Raw genomic sequence first — 14,416 nt, 5'->3', positions numbered from 1 at the left:
ATTCTAGTTTCAATTGATAAATCAGGTTTGTTGTTTATTCTTGTACCTTAAATCTACCTGTGTATCTACCGCAAACTTTTACTAACATCAGCATCACACTTTTACCAGTAAACTAATTTTAAAATTTTGAGGTATTTTTCTAGTTTGAACTAAAAAATTTGAAGCATCACTCAGACGCCATAAATGTTTTTGCAGTTTACACAATAACTTTTGCGGTTCTGTTAAATTTTTCAGGAATTATTCTAGTTTCAATTGACACATCACATTTGTTGTTAATTCATGTACCTTAAATCTACCTCTCTATTTACTGAAAACCTTTACTAGCATCAGTTAGAAAGTAGAATTTTCAGATAAAGAACCGGAGACGCGAAAATCCTTCGAAATTAGTGGACAAAGACGATTTTCGAGATATGTCAGACTTTTATGTACCTCAAATTTGCCTCAGAGACTACCTCAACCTCTTCATCCTCAATTCAAGTTGCTTTTAATGTTTGGATGTATTAGGGATGAATCTCCTAAAAGACTCCTTAAATTCGAAATCTCTTTTCAGGACGGCATTCTTTACATTAAAAAATTCACCCTCAACCTCAGCCTTAAGAAACTCAAATTTATAAAAGAATCAGAGCGGTAAACTTTTCGGATTCAGAATCAGCATATATTTTTTAGTCGGGTAGTGAAAGAATCATTTGTATAGCAATTTATTTAAGGTCAAACCATATTTTTACTGGACTAAATACCAAATAACCTGCAATGGGAGCGTTAAAATATATAGAATATGATCAATTTCAGGGAATATCAGTTATGACCTTTTAGATTGATAGTTAGTAAACTGTTCCTTGCTTTCAACAAGGAGAGAACCAGTGAGATTAAAACTAAACCATTTGAACGTAAAGAGCAGAGCTATTTTCCACAAAACCGCATAGAAATTTCACATTTGTTTTTGCACATTTAAATTATCGGTCATAAAACACTTTTGTAAATTCCTACCGATTCAAAAGTCACTAAAATGAAATGAGCCAAGAATGAAAGAAAATTCTCTGTCTAATGGTTCATTTAACTGTCATAGACTTGAATTAGGGAATTCTAATGAAAGCCCTCTTTCCAGGTCCTTTCTAGAAAGCACATTGTTTAATAGATTTCCAGTAAGATTTATATACTTCATTACGATGTAATAACAACTGAGACTCTGGCCATCAGAAATGTAGCGATAGATAGATAGTTCTCAAGAGCCTTGCGATAGATGAATGCTTTGTGGGATCTTATATTGAGTATCATGGGGTAATTGACTTTAAGAATAGAGCCGATTCAGAAATGCGAGCTTTCTTTAGAAAGTCTTCACTATAGCCCGGATTTCACCTTTTCCCTGGAAGCTTCCCAGTTTCAATTGGGAATATCTAACACCTAACATTCCTTAATTTGAAGGAATAAATTTAAATAAACCTGTTTAGCAACTGATGCTTAGCAACAACAGACAAAAAGTTTAAATTTATCATGTGAAATTGAAACGCGATATTATGCATTTTTATCATATTTTTTTTCAAAGAATATAAATCAAATTAATTACAGAATTCAAACAAAACAAAGGTCCATGCTAAAACTTAAGACAGACAGAAATTGCCTTGAAAAGGAAGAGAGTTACCCCCTTCCCCTGAACCATAGTCTTTTAACATAAAAGTAAAAAACATCTTTTAACTTGTTTTTGGCAAAGATGTGCTGATTTTTTCAACCGTTTCATCCCTTTTTTTTCTTCTTTTTACTTTTTATCATCCATTTTGTTTTTTCATTTCTATGCCCATTTTTCTTTTTATAGTTTCTAATGGTTTTTTTAGATCCCCTTCAGAGCAGAGAAGAGCTTTAAAAGCTAATTTTTCCGTTTACCCTTTAAATAGCTTTGTGAATTTTATTGATATATATTCATTTTCTAAAATTTACAAATTCATAGAATAAAGATATTTAATAAATCTCATTTAATACAGACAATACACACTTTAGCTATTGTAATATTTGTTTTCAATGGTTATTAAAAAATGTGATGACTAGTTAAAGTTTGAGTGGCATATCAAGGTATCTTGTAAAGCTAAAGCGAAATTGTTCGTTAACTTCTGAAGATTAATGGGGTCAAGTGTTCTTCTTTTTCTGGGTCCCCGTTTCTTAATCTTCTGGTGCACTTTGTTGCAATTGGAAGACAAAGCTCAATGTAATTCTAGTAAATCAAACAGTTCGTGGTATTGAACTATAAGTAAGGAGCAACCCAGCTCAATAGTAACCAAACTCTAAGAAACGGAATTTTGATACCAATGCATATATCAAAAGAATCGGCTTTTTATGGTGATTTCAAATTTAAATATTTGGTTAAGTTTAGTTTTACCCATCATTTGCCTGATTTGCTACAAACAAAAGAAGAGGAAACACCCCCTAAGACTCAAGTGATCGTAGTTAACATCACACCATCAAATTCAGCGAATCGAAGAACCCTACTGTCTAGGTTTCAAGCTCCTATTTGTAAAAATGTGGAATTTTGTTGTTTTTTTGCCAGAAGAAAGATCACGGATGCATGTTAATTTTTTTTCCAGAGGGGACTGTATCAACCCAGTGGTACTAGAATATCGGGAGAGGGCTCATTCAAGCGGAAATTAAAATTTCTAGTACCCTTTTTGAGTGACCAAAAAAATTGAGGGCAACTAGACCTCCTCAAATTTTTTCCCAAAATCATCGGATCAAAATTTTAAGATAGCAATTTTGTTCATCGTAGTTGAAAGGCCAAATAACTATGCCTTTGGGTATAGCATGACCCCCCCCCCAACCCCAGGGGAAAGGTCTGTAATTTATAAGATTTGCCAGTTGCTTACACATAGTATTTGCTATTGGAATGTATACATACATTTTCAGGTGGGTATTCTCCACGGGGGAATTTCCCATGGGATTGGAAGTTTCCAGGGAGTGAAGATGTCAGGGGAAATTATACACTGGGAGGATTTGCCAGAATTCTTACACAAAATCCTTTCTATATGTCTTGCTTTCTCTTTTCCGTCTCAATTTTACGCGCAGAGTTGTTAAGAAAATTTCACCAGGATTGAATTGTCTAGAGGATTTTCCCGTGGGGAGGAGTTTCTCTGTGCAGGGGCTCCAGATTTCCAGGCATTATTTAAGAAACGATCAGAAATTAAATAAGAAAAGCAAGTTTTTTTCAACTGAAAGTAAGGAGCAACATTAAAATTAAAGTAAAACAATTCAAAATAGGGATGATATCTTTTTATTGACAGTGAATAGATATACAATTATTTAACTGGATATTTCGAGCACATATACAGTGTTCATCATCAGCAGTATCAGTTTTACTGCTGATGATGAACACTGTATATGTGCTCGAAATATCCAGTTAAATAATTTTATATCAATTCACTGTCAATAAAAAGGTATCATCCCTATTTTGAACTATTTTACTTTCGTCATGGAAAGGTAGTGTGGTCTTCGAAGTTATCAACATTAAAATTTAAACCGAACAGAAATATTACATATACGAAGGGGGTTGCTGCCTCCTCAACACATCGCTCTTACTCTAAAATTTGAGTTTTGTCCCAATTCTGTAAGCCTGACTCCTGAAAAACAGGGGCCGTTTAATTAGCAGAGTAAGACGCTTTTTTTTGAAGTACTAAATAATTTTAGCATAAAGAGTGAGGTGTTGAGGAGGGGGCCACCCCCTTCATATACGCAATAATTTCTGTTCGTTTTAATTTTAATGTTGTTCCTTGCTGTCAGTTTAATAAACTTGATTTTGTATTTAATAAACTGAAAGACTGAAAGTCATCCAGAATTTTAGTTCAATTACTGGAGCTGAGAACTGAGAATCGAGCACTGAGCGCTGAGCATTTTGAGAAGTTGAACACAGTGCTTCTTGATACGCTGAGTGCACTAGTATAGTTATTATCAAACTCTAACATTTATTCAAGAAGTTGTCAGTAGATTATCAGAATATAATAAAGCGAATTCCGCTTCATTTAATAAAACCGTGCTAAGTTTTTATTTAGGTTTTATGCTTGGAATCAGAATTTATTCACCATTCATTTTCTTGCTCTTCATAGTTTCTAAATTTGCTTATCGTCGTTCTGAGATTGTCCTCGCTCTTTACTATGCGCTTTCTAATTTGAACACCAAACGAAATACAATCCGAAATTATGGAGTTCTTAATTCAGGCACCTGGGTTCAATTTAAAAAAGCATCTTTCTTTCTCGTGTTACCAAATAATTATGGTTTTTCCTGTATAGAACCCTTTAGAACACTTATATAAAATATTTTGTAATGAACTGTGCCAGTTTTCTGACTGAAGAGATTGATTTGTGCCATCTGACCAGCAGGTTAAAAGTTTGCCGCAGCGAAAAGAAAATTTTCGATAAAGTAAAACTTGAGCTGATATCCAAGTCAGAAAGGAATAATTATAATCAAAATGTACCGAAAAATTTGATTCTACCAAAACATTCCCAAATGTACCGCATTGTACCAGGACCTCTAAACTGTACCAAAAACAGTAACATTGTGCTGTGTTTGGCAATGCTAAATAAGACCCCCATAAAAGAGATAAAGTAATCAATTCAACGTTTTAGCTGCTAAAATAAGTACTATAACAATTGAGTACCAATTAATATTTATACCGTGAGAAGGGAACTCTGTCAGTTAATAATGCATGGTAATAGTTTTAGTTGTATTGAAGGGTAAAAGAAGATGTTGTCAAAACTTTTTAGATATAATATTCCCAAGCATAAAATTATGTATATGCAGAAGTCTACGTATATTCCATCTTTACTGCCAAAACCGAAAAGCGTGTGATAAAATATGCATTAAGCACAGATGGAGGGATTATAAGTACTGGCATGTAGTTAGGAGTTATTTTGGAGAATGCAGAGCAGGTCAGAGAGTAAAGGGGCAAACTAAAAGAAAATACAAAACGAAGAATAATTTGCAGCCAATTATTCAAAAACATATAGAAACTATAGACGAAACCATATTTGTGTGGGAGGGGCTAATAAAATGCTCTGATATATCATTCTATGTTTCTTTATGGTTAACTGGACAATTATCAATAATGGTGTAGAGAGAGGAGAACGTATGACAATTATTAGTTAATGACAATAAATGTATATATAGTGAGTATTAAAGTGAAAATAAATACGCGATGCCAGGATGTTTTTTTGTCAGAGCTGAAAAAAGTTCGAAAGAATAGGAAGATAAATCTGTGAACCAAGATCAGAGTTTTGGAAACTACAGGGATGACAGCGATTAAGTATGGTTCAGAAACATGGACTCTCCGAAAGAAAAAAGGAGGATGCGCAAGATGTTTTCTAGAGAAATTGTCTACTGATTGTTTCGGACTCACCACAAGCTGTACGAAAAATGTGATTCCATCTATGTTCTAATACTATAATGCGAGAATTGATGAAATGGCTAGGACACGTTTTGCTAATGAAGGATGACAAATCGTCAAAGAACTTCCTTTTCGGCCATACATCTAGGGCTAAAAAAAAATCATGACATGCCCGACGGGAGTAGGAAGAGGTCATAAGAAAGGATTCAAAGGATTCAAAGCTTCTTGGGAGGATGTAAAGAGGGAAGTTTTGAACATATTGCGATAGAGGAGGAGTCTACACAGCTGTGTTGGCCCCAGGCAGCATCGGGCTGCAGTGAGCTATTAATGGGTCTGTATATTTTTATTACTAGCTGTTGGGGTGGGGCTTCGCGCCACCCCAACACCTAGTTGGTGGGGCGCTTCGCGCCCCCCCCCAAGCCCCCCGCGCGCGTAAGTCGTTACGCGCCATATTAGTTACGCGCCATTGTAGTTGTGTCCCTGTGTCCCACCTGTGAATAGATATATATATATATATATATATATATATATATATATATGTTTTTAGCTACGTAAAACATGCGAATATACAACATTCTTCGCTGTCCCATTGTCTGTGCATATAAATAGATTGTCAGGTTTACTGACTCTTGAACATGCAACATATAATTGTCCATGGGAAAACAATCCGTATTCAGATCTATACCTCATTATTCTAATGACGTGTCCCTGTGTCCCGGTCGTCATTTATATTCCCTGTGTCCCGGTCGTCATTTGTGTCCCGGTGTCCCAGTTTGTAATTTCTCTTTGAGTGTCCCGGTCGTCATTTATATTCCCTCTGTCCCGGTCGTCATTTGTGTCCCGGTGTCCCGGTCTGTAATTTTTGTCATTTATATTCCCTGTGTCCCGGTCGTCATTTGTGTCCCGGTATGTAATTTCATCAGTTGACAAACATGACGTCAGTCGACAAACAACTTCATGACGCATACAGCTCAATCCTTATAATGACGTCAGTCGACAAACATGACGTCAGTCGACACACAAACATGACGTCACTCGACACACACACACACACACACAGACAACTTATTTTTATATATATAGATAGATTGTTTAGGAAGATTTAGGTCTTTTGGATAAAATTTCTAGCTTTTTCTCTCTTCCCCACTGAGTCTTGAATATGTTTAATAAAAATCTGGTATTTGAAAACTACTAAGACCACTGGATTTTTACCTTCAAACTGAATTGGAAGTATTAACAAAAATTTGAGGTAGATTATTAACAAAGATTGTGGATGCCTATGCCTATTGACCTCTTTTATTCTGCAAATGATAAGAAGACGCATGATTACCAGAAGAGGATGTTAACTGATCTTAGACAAATATCCTAACGTTATACATATGAAGAATGTAATTTAATACACACACACACACACACACACACAAACACACACACACAAACACACAAAAAGAAAAAAGATCTGACTTATTTCACATGCTCAGTTTTTCATCTCATTATTTTTACCTTCCCCCATTATTTTTTAACTTTTATTTTTGTATTTCATTCCTTCCTTATTTATTGTTATTCATTTTTACCATGTCGTATTATATACTTAACATACCATATCGCGTTTTTTTCTGCTTGTTGCCAGTAGAAACCTTCGTAATAACATCCGCTCTCTATGTATTGGACCCTTTCCATGTTGATGTTAAATTCGTAAAAAGAGAGTATATTTACTTTCCCGTGTTTCTTGTTTAGACTTCTAAACGCAAGAATTCTTCAAGAGACAGCTGGCAACCAGAAATTTTAGAGAGGCAAATAGAAGACGAATGTCAAAGTTTTCAAGCTTCAAATATAAAAAGAATACTTATCTTATTCTTGGAAAATGCTATTTTATCGCAAGCTGTTATCGATATGCCTTGGAAGCTAATAGTAATATATTTGAATTCGAAGACGTCAAATAAAATAAGTTCTAGAATATGTCAAGAGTCTATCGAAAGTAAAAATATGTATGACAAAAAGATTGTAATGGAGCGTGAGGAGAAATGCAGGAGAGACATTGGGAATTTTAGGGTAAACAATGACAAGTTGGACGAGGCACGTATGCAGCAATTTTTTGGAGGGGGGCTACAAAACTCAAATCGTATTAGTTAACTTGAATAACCAGCATATAGAAATGGAAAATATTGCAGTGTTGGAGGATTGGATCCCCAGGCTCTCTTTTGAGTGTGTCCTTGTGTATGACTACCAAGTTCAAACAATAGTCATAATTGAATCTTTTTAGCATAAGGTATTTTGATAAGCTCCTATCATAAAGTATTCCGACCATAAATATTATTTAATGAAGACTGAGGTTTAAAAAACATCCCCAGACTCAAAGATCGGATTTATAGATTCGATGTTTCTAGCCCCAAGCGTTTTTGCCGCTCCGTTTTCTTTTTCGAAAATTCGAAAATAGTGGAAGCACTGAGCATACCACGACTGAGAATCCAGAGGTAATGAAAGAGAGAGGTAATACCAAACTCTGAGCTGCTATTCTTCGGAGATATTTGACAGTTTATAAGTGACGAAGGAATTCCTGTGTTGCTTTTATATCAACACAGTTTTTAAATTCCCGTGTTGCTCTGAGAATAGGCACCGCGGCGGCGGAGTGCAATCCGTCACATTGACACTAAATTACATCAGTCCAGTTTACGTTAAAAAAAAATCACTCGTTGATAATTTATTGCGCCCCTGGCATTGTGTGCCCCTAGGCCCAGGCCTAGCGGGCCTATTGGTAAATCCTGGCCTGCTTGCAGAATAGAAATTTGATGTTTAAATTACTGTGTAACATTTTAATCTAAATGTCCATCGCCTGTAGACTCTAGGAACTACGGTTCAAACCTGTCTGTTGCAAGGCACTCAAGAAAGGGGAAGTGACCCTTGAATTAAATATGGTCCTGAAACTAGCAGACCTTTGCACTGTTTTTTTTTTTCAGGTGATTGTGCTCTGCCGGACTGTTAAGAATAGCACTAAAGTGCTATTCTTATCCATATTTAGTTACTAGCAACAGAGCAATATTTTAACGCATTATTATTATAGATTACTATATCTAACTAATACTTTATTAATAATAAAGCACTATTTCTAATACATAAATTATAATATATTATAAACTAATTCTATGTATTTATTAACAAATTGATAATAAAAAACGGTGTATTATCTACTAGCCACATTAACCATTCTTTTTTTAGAATTTCATCGCAATAATAAAAAATTTATATCTATAGATTGCAGGAAAACGTGATACAGATGCTGATAAGCAGGCCCAAGAATGGATAGAGGCTGTTCTCGGAGAAAAATTCCCAGCTGGTGTTCCCTATGAGGATGTTTTGAGGGATGGTGTTATTCTTTGCAGGTAAAATTTACCTATTACTTGTTGCCCTAAATACCATTGATTGCCTCTGAAGCAAAGAAGCATGTATAAAACAATAAATAAAGAGAAAATTATGCTCTGCTGATAAAACAAATAATTGTGCTCAAATTATTATAAAATATAAGGGGGTTTTAGAATATTTGCATCTATCTACCAATTTTTGAAGGGGGTTCACAACACTGGAATATTTAAAAAAGCATAACGTGACTAAAACCACAGCATTACCAGTCTGTTCAAAAACGCACCAAAATATTGTAAATATTTGAACATAAGTTTGGTTATTTTTATTCAATTTTAACATCAAGATAATTAATGGTGTTCATTGAACTACCTTTACGATGGTAGTTATACTTTTATTCTGCAGTTCATGAATGGAAAATAAATCAACCAAAACAAAAGAGAAAAAATTAATTTTTGTTTAATTTTGATAAAGAGGTTTACCCAATGTCGAATTTGCTTGGTTTTCTGTTAGTAAAACGCCAAACAAAACTAGCCCTGTGACCTCTTTCGAAGACCTCTAGCCTTTTGACCTCTAGCTGAGAGGTCTGAATGTATCTTTAGAACCAAAAAATCGATGAGTATTGAATCATTTTGACCGCAGAAGAATAGAAGGACTGCTATTCTCAGAAAAAAAGAACTTGCGAAGAATTTCTCGAGAAAAACCAATGAGTTGGAATCAACCAGTCTGTGGTAACGAAATGTAAGTAAGAGTATGAATCAAAGGTGATTCATACCCGGCTAAATAGTAACCGAAATTTTAAAAACAGAATTGTGATACCAATAGATATTTCAAAAGAATTGGATTCTTATGCCAATTTCATATGCATAAGTTTCATTAAGTATAGTCATACCCATCAAAGGTTACGAGCCTGAGAAAATTTGCCTTATTTCGAATAAAGGGGGGAAAAGGGCCCTCTAAAATTCATAGAATATGAATTAAATTCAAACTATTAGATTCATGCCATTAGATTCAGCGTATAAGAGAACCTTACTTTAGAAGTTTCAAGCTTTTATCTGAAAAAATGTGGAATTTTGTAATTTTTGCCAGAAGAAAGACCACGGATGCGTGTTTAGTTTTTTTTTTCTAGGGGTGATTGTGTCGACCCATTGGTCCTAAAATATCGTGAGAGGGTACATTCAAACTAAAATTAAAAGTTCGAGTGCCCTTTTAGTGACCAAAAAGATTGGAGGGCAACTAGTCCCTCTCCCTCCTTTTCTGTTTCTTTTTTCGCGAGGTAATTTTCTATGGGGGGTGAAGATTCCAGGGGGTGAACTTGTCAGACGAAATTATACACTGGGGGAATTTACTGCAATTTCTATATAAAATTCATTTCATATTTCTTGTTTTGCTCTTTTCCGCCTCAATTTTACGCGTGGAGTTGTTAAGGGGTAATTGTCCTGGATAAATGTTCATCGGGATTGAATTGTCTAGAGGATATATCTTTGGGGAGGGTATTTCTCCGTGGAGGTGGGGACATATGTCCTGGAATTATTTAAAAACGATCAGAAATTAAATAAAAAATCAAGTTTTTTCAGCTGAAAGTAAAAATTTGGTAATTTAGTATAGTAAATTGGAAGAACAAGAAGCTTTTTTCAAAAGTACTGAGAAAACTAGTTTTTTTTTTATTCTGACTTAAGGAGCGATGAAGCTTAATATTAACCTAAACTCTAAGACACAGAGTCTTGATAATAGATACATCAAAACAAATGAATTTTGATGCTAATTAAAAATTTGTAAAACTTCTCAAATTTAATTGTACACTTCAAAATTTACGAGCATAAGAAAATTTGCCTGATTTTTTGAAAAAGGGGAGAACACCCACAAAACAAGTGATCTTACTAAAAGTGACAGATTCAGATTCAGCATACCAGAGAACCCTACTGTAGAGGTTTCAAAAATGTGGAAATTTACATTTTTGCCGGAAGAAAGATCACGGATGCTTGTTTTTTGTTGTTTTTTTTTCGAGGGGTAATCGCGGTGAACAATCGATCGTAGAAGATCAGGAGAGGGTTTACTTGACTGAAAATCAAAAGTTCTAGTACCCTTTTTAAGTCACCAAAAATGTTGGGGGGTAACTAACCCCCTCCCACGCTCATTTCTCCCCAAAGTCGCCCGATCAAAATTTCGAAATACCCATTTTTCAGCATAGTGTTAAGTTTTAATATCTATGTTTTTGAGGATGACTTGACCGCTCACCCAGGGGAAGGGCTGGAAGCTATTAACTTTGTCCATTGTTTACATATAGTGTTGGTCATTGGGAAGCACACAGGCCTTTCTCAGGGTAGTTTTTTCTGGTGGAAGGGGAATAACGTGGAAGGATCTTTTCCATGGAGGAATTTTTCATGGGGCAGGTAAATCTTCTATGGAGGGGGGTGCCGATTTCCCATTATATTTAAAAACGATCAGAAATCCAATAAAAAAACAAGTTTTTCCAGCTGAAGTTAAGAAGGAACATAAAACTTAAAACAAACAGAAATTATTACGTATATTTTTTTTTGGGGGGGGGGGTGTTTTATTATTCTAATTAAACGGCCTTTGGGATTCAGGAGTCATTCTTAAACAACTGGAACATAAACAACATTTAGTGTAAAGAGCGAGGTATGGAGAAAAGGGTGATCCCTTTCATATTCGAAATAATTTCTGTTTGTTTTAAGTTTTAATATTGCTCCTTACCTTCAGTTTGATTTTTTTATTTAATAATAATAAAGGCCAATATTTTACATCGTTGTCATTGAGTTCATCAACTGGGTTATAATTCAGGTTTGAACTACTATTTCACATAAATCTGGTTTAGGTCATTGTAGAAACATGGCTATGAGTGACCTTTGTGTTTGTAATTTGCTAAAATTAAACATAAATTTAGGGGAAAAAACATACAGAGAATATTTTTTCATGATTGCCTGAAATATTAAACTATATATGCATTTGCAGAAACCAAAACATAATTATCTCGTTTTCTGACAAACGGGCTATAAATCTGAATCACATCAGGCTCATGGCGAAAAAAAAGGTAAAAAAAAATTAAATTCTGGATCACATCGGGCTCTTGGCAAAAAAAAAGAAAAAGAAACTATTGACTTAGTTAAGTTTAGGGCAACTGAACATGTAGTTTTAGTCTATTATTATATTAGCATATACAAATATAACTAAGATTAGAGTACTAGTAAAAGAAAGTGAAAGCGCGGGGGGTGAGTCTTCACATACAAACTATCATTTCTTGAAATATCAGGATTTCAATGATTTCCCCCATGTGGCTATATGTTTTGTATAAAACCAAGAAGTAATAAAACGGTGTATTGTACGAGAAACATTTCATTAATGAATTTTCTCTAAATCAGCAATAAATTGCAGTCCTAGATTCTTACTAAATTTTTGCTTTTTACAAAACGTTAAATTATGCCATTCTCTGCTGAATATTTGTCAAATTGGTATTCAGTACATTACGAATTTGGAGTTTTAGGGTCGTTTGTAATATTTCAATCCCTTTTTTGGCACTTGCCTTTTATGGAGCCCAGAATGCATGTTTAAAGATCTGATAAGTATCCAAACCACATGATGTCAATTTGGCATAGAAGAAGGAAAAAAACAGAACTTGTATTGGACTTTTTGTTATTCAGATATTTTCAAAGATTTTTAAATTGCTAGGAAGTGATTCTGCTTCACAGCAGATGCCGAAATGAAGATGAATTTATACGAATTTGGAGTTCCTTGACAACATTTGCTGCAAAAGTATTTTGAACATCATGTAAAATTTAAATATGTAAAATTTACACCATGTAAAATTTAAATTTAAACTGGAAGTTTTTATACCATGTTTTTATACCTTTTTTACACCTTTTTAAACTGGAAATTTTTACACCATGTAAAATTTAAATTTAAACTGGAAATTTCTAGCTTAGTAAAAACTCAGACCAAAAAGCAAACGTTCTTTTCTTTAATGCCAAAGATAGTGTGATTGAATTTAGATACATATGTATGTACGAGCAATGGAGTTTGGGTATCGGGAGGAATAACATTACTCTCTAAGAAAACAAAACTAAAACGTTTACGACCTTTAGCTAAACCGACAAGAGTATAATGTCGTGGATTCTGACTTTACCTTGCTCTTTCATTGATTAACCTTAGATATTTCTTAACTATACTAAGCTTCACAGGGTGATGTCTCTTTTCAAAAATTGTGTACACCAGATAGCCCAACCCGTATATAGCGGAAGATTAACATTTATGGAGCGAATAGGTTCGGAATGGTTGAAGTGTGCCTAACACACACGAAAATGTGACACTCACAGATTTACACCAGGGGACAGGGAATGGGGAAGCCCTACATTTTCTGTTGAATGAGGAGTTGAAGACTTTATAGATTACGAGTTTGGGGTGTTTGGTATTAGTCTTTTGTGGAATCCAGGATCTTGTTTTTAAAACCCAGTAACTATCCAAATGAAATTATATGTTTTTCTTCTGGTGAAAAAAACACGAATTTAATTTAACCGTATTTATGCTTTTATGCTGCTTTTTTGCTCTTTGATTAATGTTGATTTTAACATTTATTTTGATGAAAATGATCGTTAGAGCTCAAGGGTTAATTGTTTCAAATACACATAAAGTTTATTACGAACCTCTTGGGATGATCTGACCACCTAACAGCTTAACTAAGTAGCTCACGACAATAATTAGTACTTAGTCCATTCTTTTTGGCAACCTTGTGATTAATTTCTGTATGTGTAGTGTTTTTAGTGTCAACATTGCTGAGTTGAATACTAAGTTTACTTACTTTGTTTGATTTTTTTATCGTATGCTACTCCGTTTTTTTTTTTTTTTTTTTTTTTTTTTTTTTTTTTTTTTTTTTTTTTTTTTTTTTTTAAGTTTACTTACTTTGTTTGATTTTTTTTATCGTATGCTACTCCGTTTTTTTTTTGTGGCTGTAACTTTTCTCTTTTCGTATTTTTTAATCCTAATATGCTGAAAATTGAACATTGACCTCAGTTTATACATCGTTCAAAATTACAAACTACGCCCCAAAAATGATATTAACTTAAACAAGATAAAATTATGTTTATCTTATCATAAAAGAAAAGAATTTTTATTTAATTTTCCAAATGTTATAAATTCTCAGGGGTTCTCAAATTACTAAAAAGGGATTCTGCCTCACCTTGACGCTCGTATCAATCACTGAATGAAAATTTTGAGGAATTAACTTTCAATAATATTTAAAATACAGCTGACAGCCTTGGTCCGTATTCGTTAGTCCCAGTTTGTGAAAGTTGGACCATTAACGCTAGTTTATGGATATTCCATAATTTCAAAAATAGCGTCTATTAAATGAATTAATTGAAATAAGAATATGTCGATATTAGTCAACAGTTCGTGGTAACGAACTGTAGTAAGGAGCGACCCGGCTCAATAGCAACCAAAACTCTAAAAAACGAAAATTTGATACCAAAAGTTACACCAAAAGAATTCCATTTTAATGCTGTTTTTAAATATATAAGTTTCATTAAGTTTAGTTCTCCCCGTCAAAAGTTACGAGCCTGAGAAAATTTGCCTCATTTTAGAAAATAGGGAGAAACCCCCCCTAAAAGTCTTATACTGGTTTGAAATATAGAGTTGAGAGAAAGAGTCAAACCTTGGCTTAAAGATCGGGGCTTTGATAAGGGAACA

At 34.1% G+C, this 14,416-nt stretch overlaps 1 protein-coding gene across 1 annotated transcript in view; it reads left to right on the top strand.

Moving 5' to 3' along the window:
• The window catches only part of LOC136038069 (muscle-specific protein 20-like), a 55,529-nt gene that overhangs the window by 23,273 nt on the left and 17,840 nt on the right, over window positions 1-14,416 (top strand). The window contains exon 2 of the mRNA XM_065721052.1: window positions 8,612-8,739. Within this exon, the coding sequence (XP_065577124.1) occupies window positions 8,612-8,739 (128 nt within the window). The remainder of the gene's footprint in view (window positions 1-8,611; window positions 8,740-14,416) is intronic.

This window comes from Artemia franciscana, chromosome 2 (assembly GCF_032884065.1).
Source record: "Artemia franciscana chromosome 2, ASM3288406v1, whole genome shotgun sequence".
Taxonomy (NCBI): Eukaryota; Metazoa; Arthropoda; class Branchiopoda; order Anostraca; family Artemiidae; genus Artemia; species Artemia franciscana.
The sequence above is the reverse complement of the archived record's forward strand: the minus strand, read 5'-3'. Positions and strand labels throughout refer to the sequence as shown.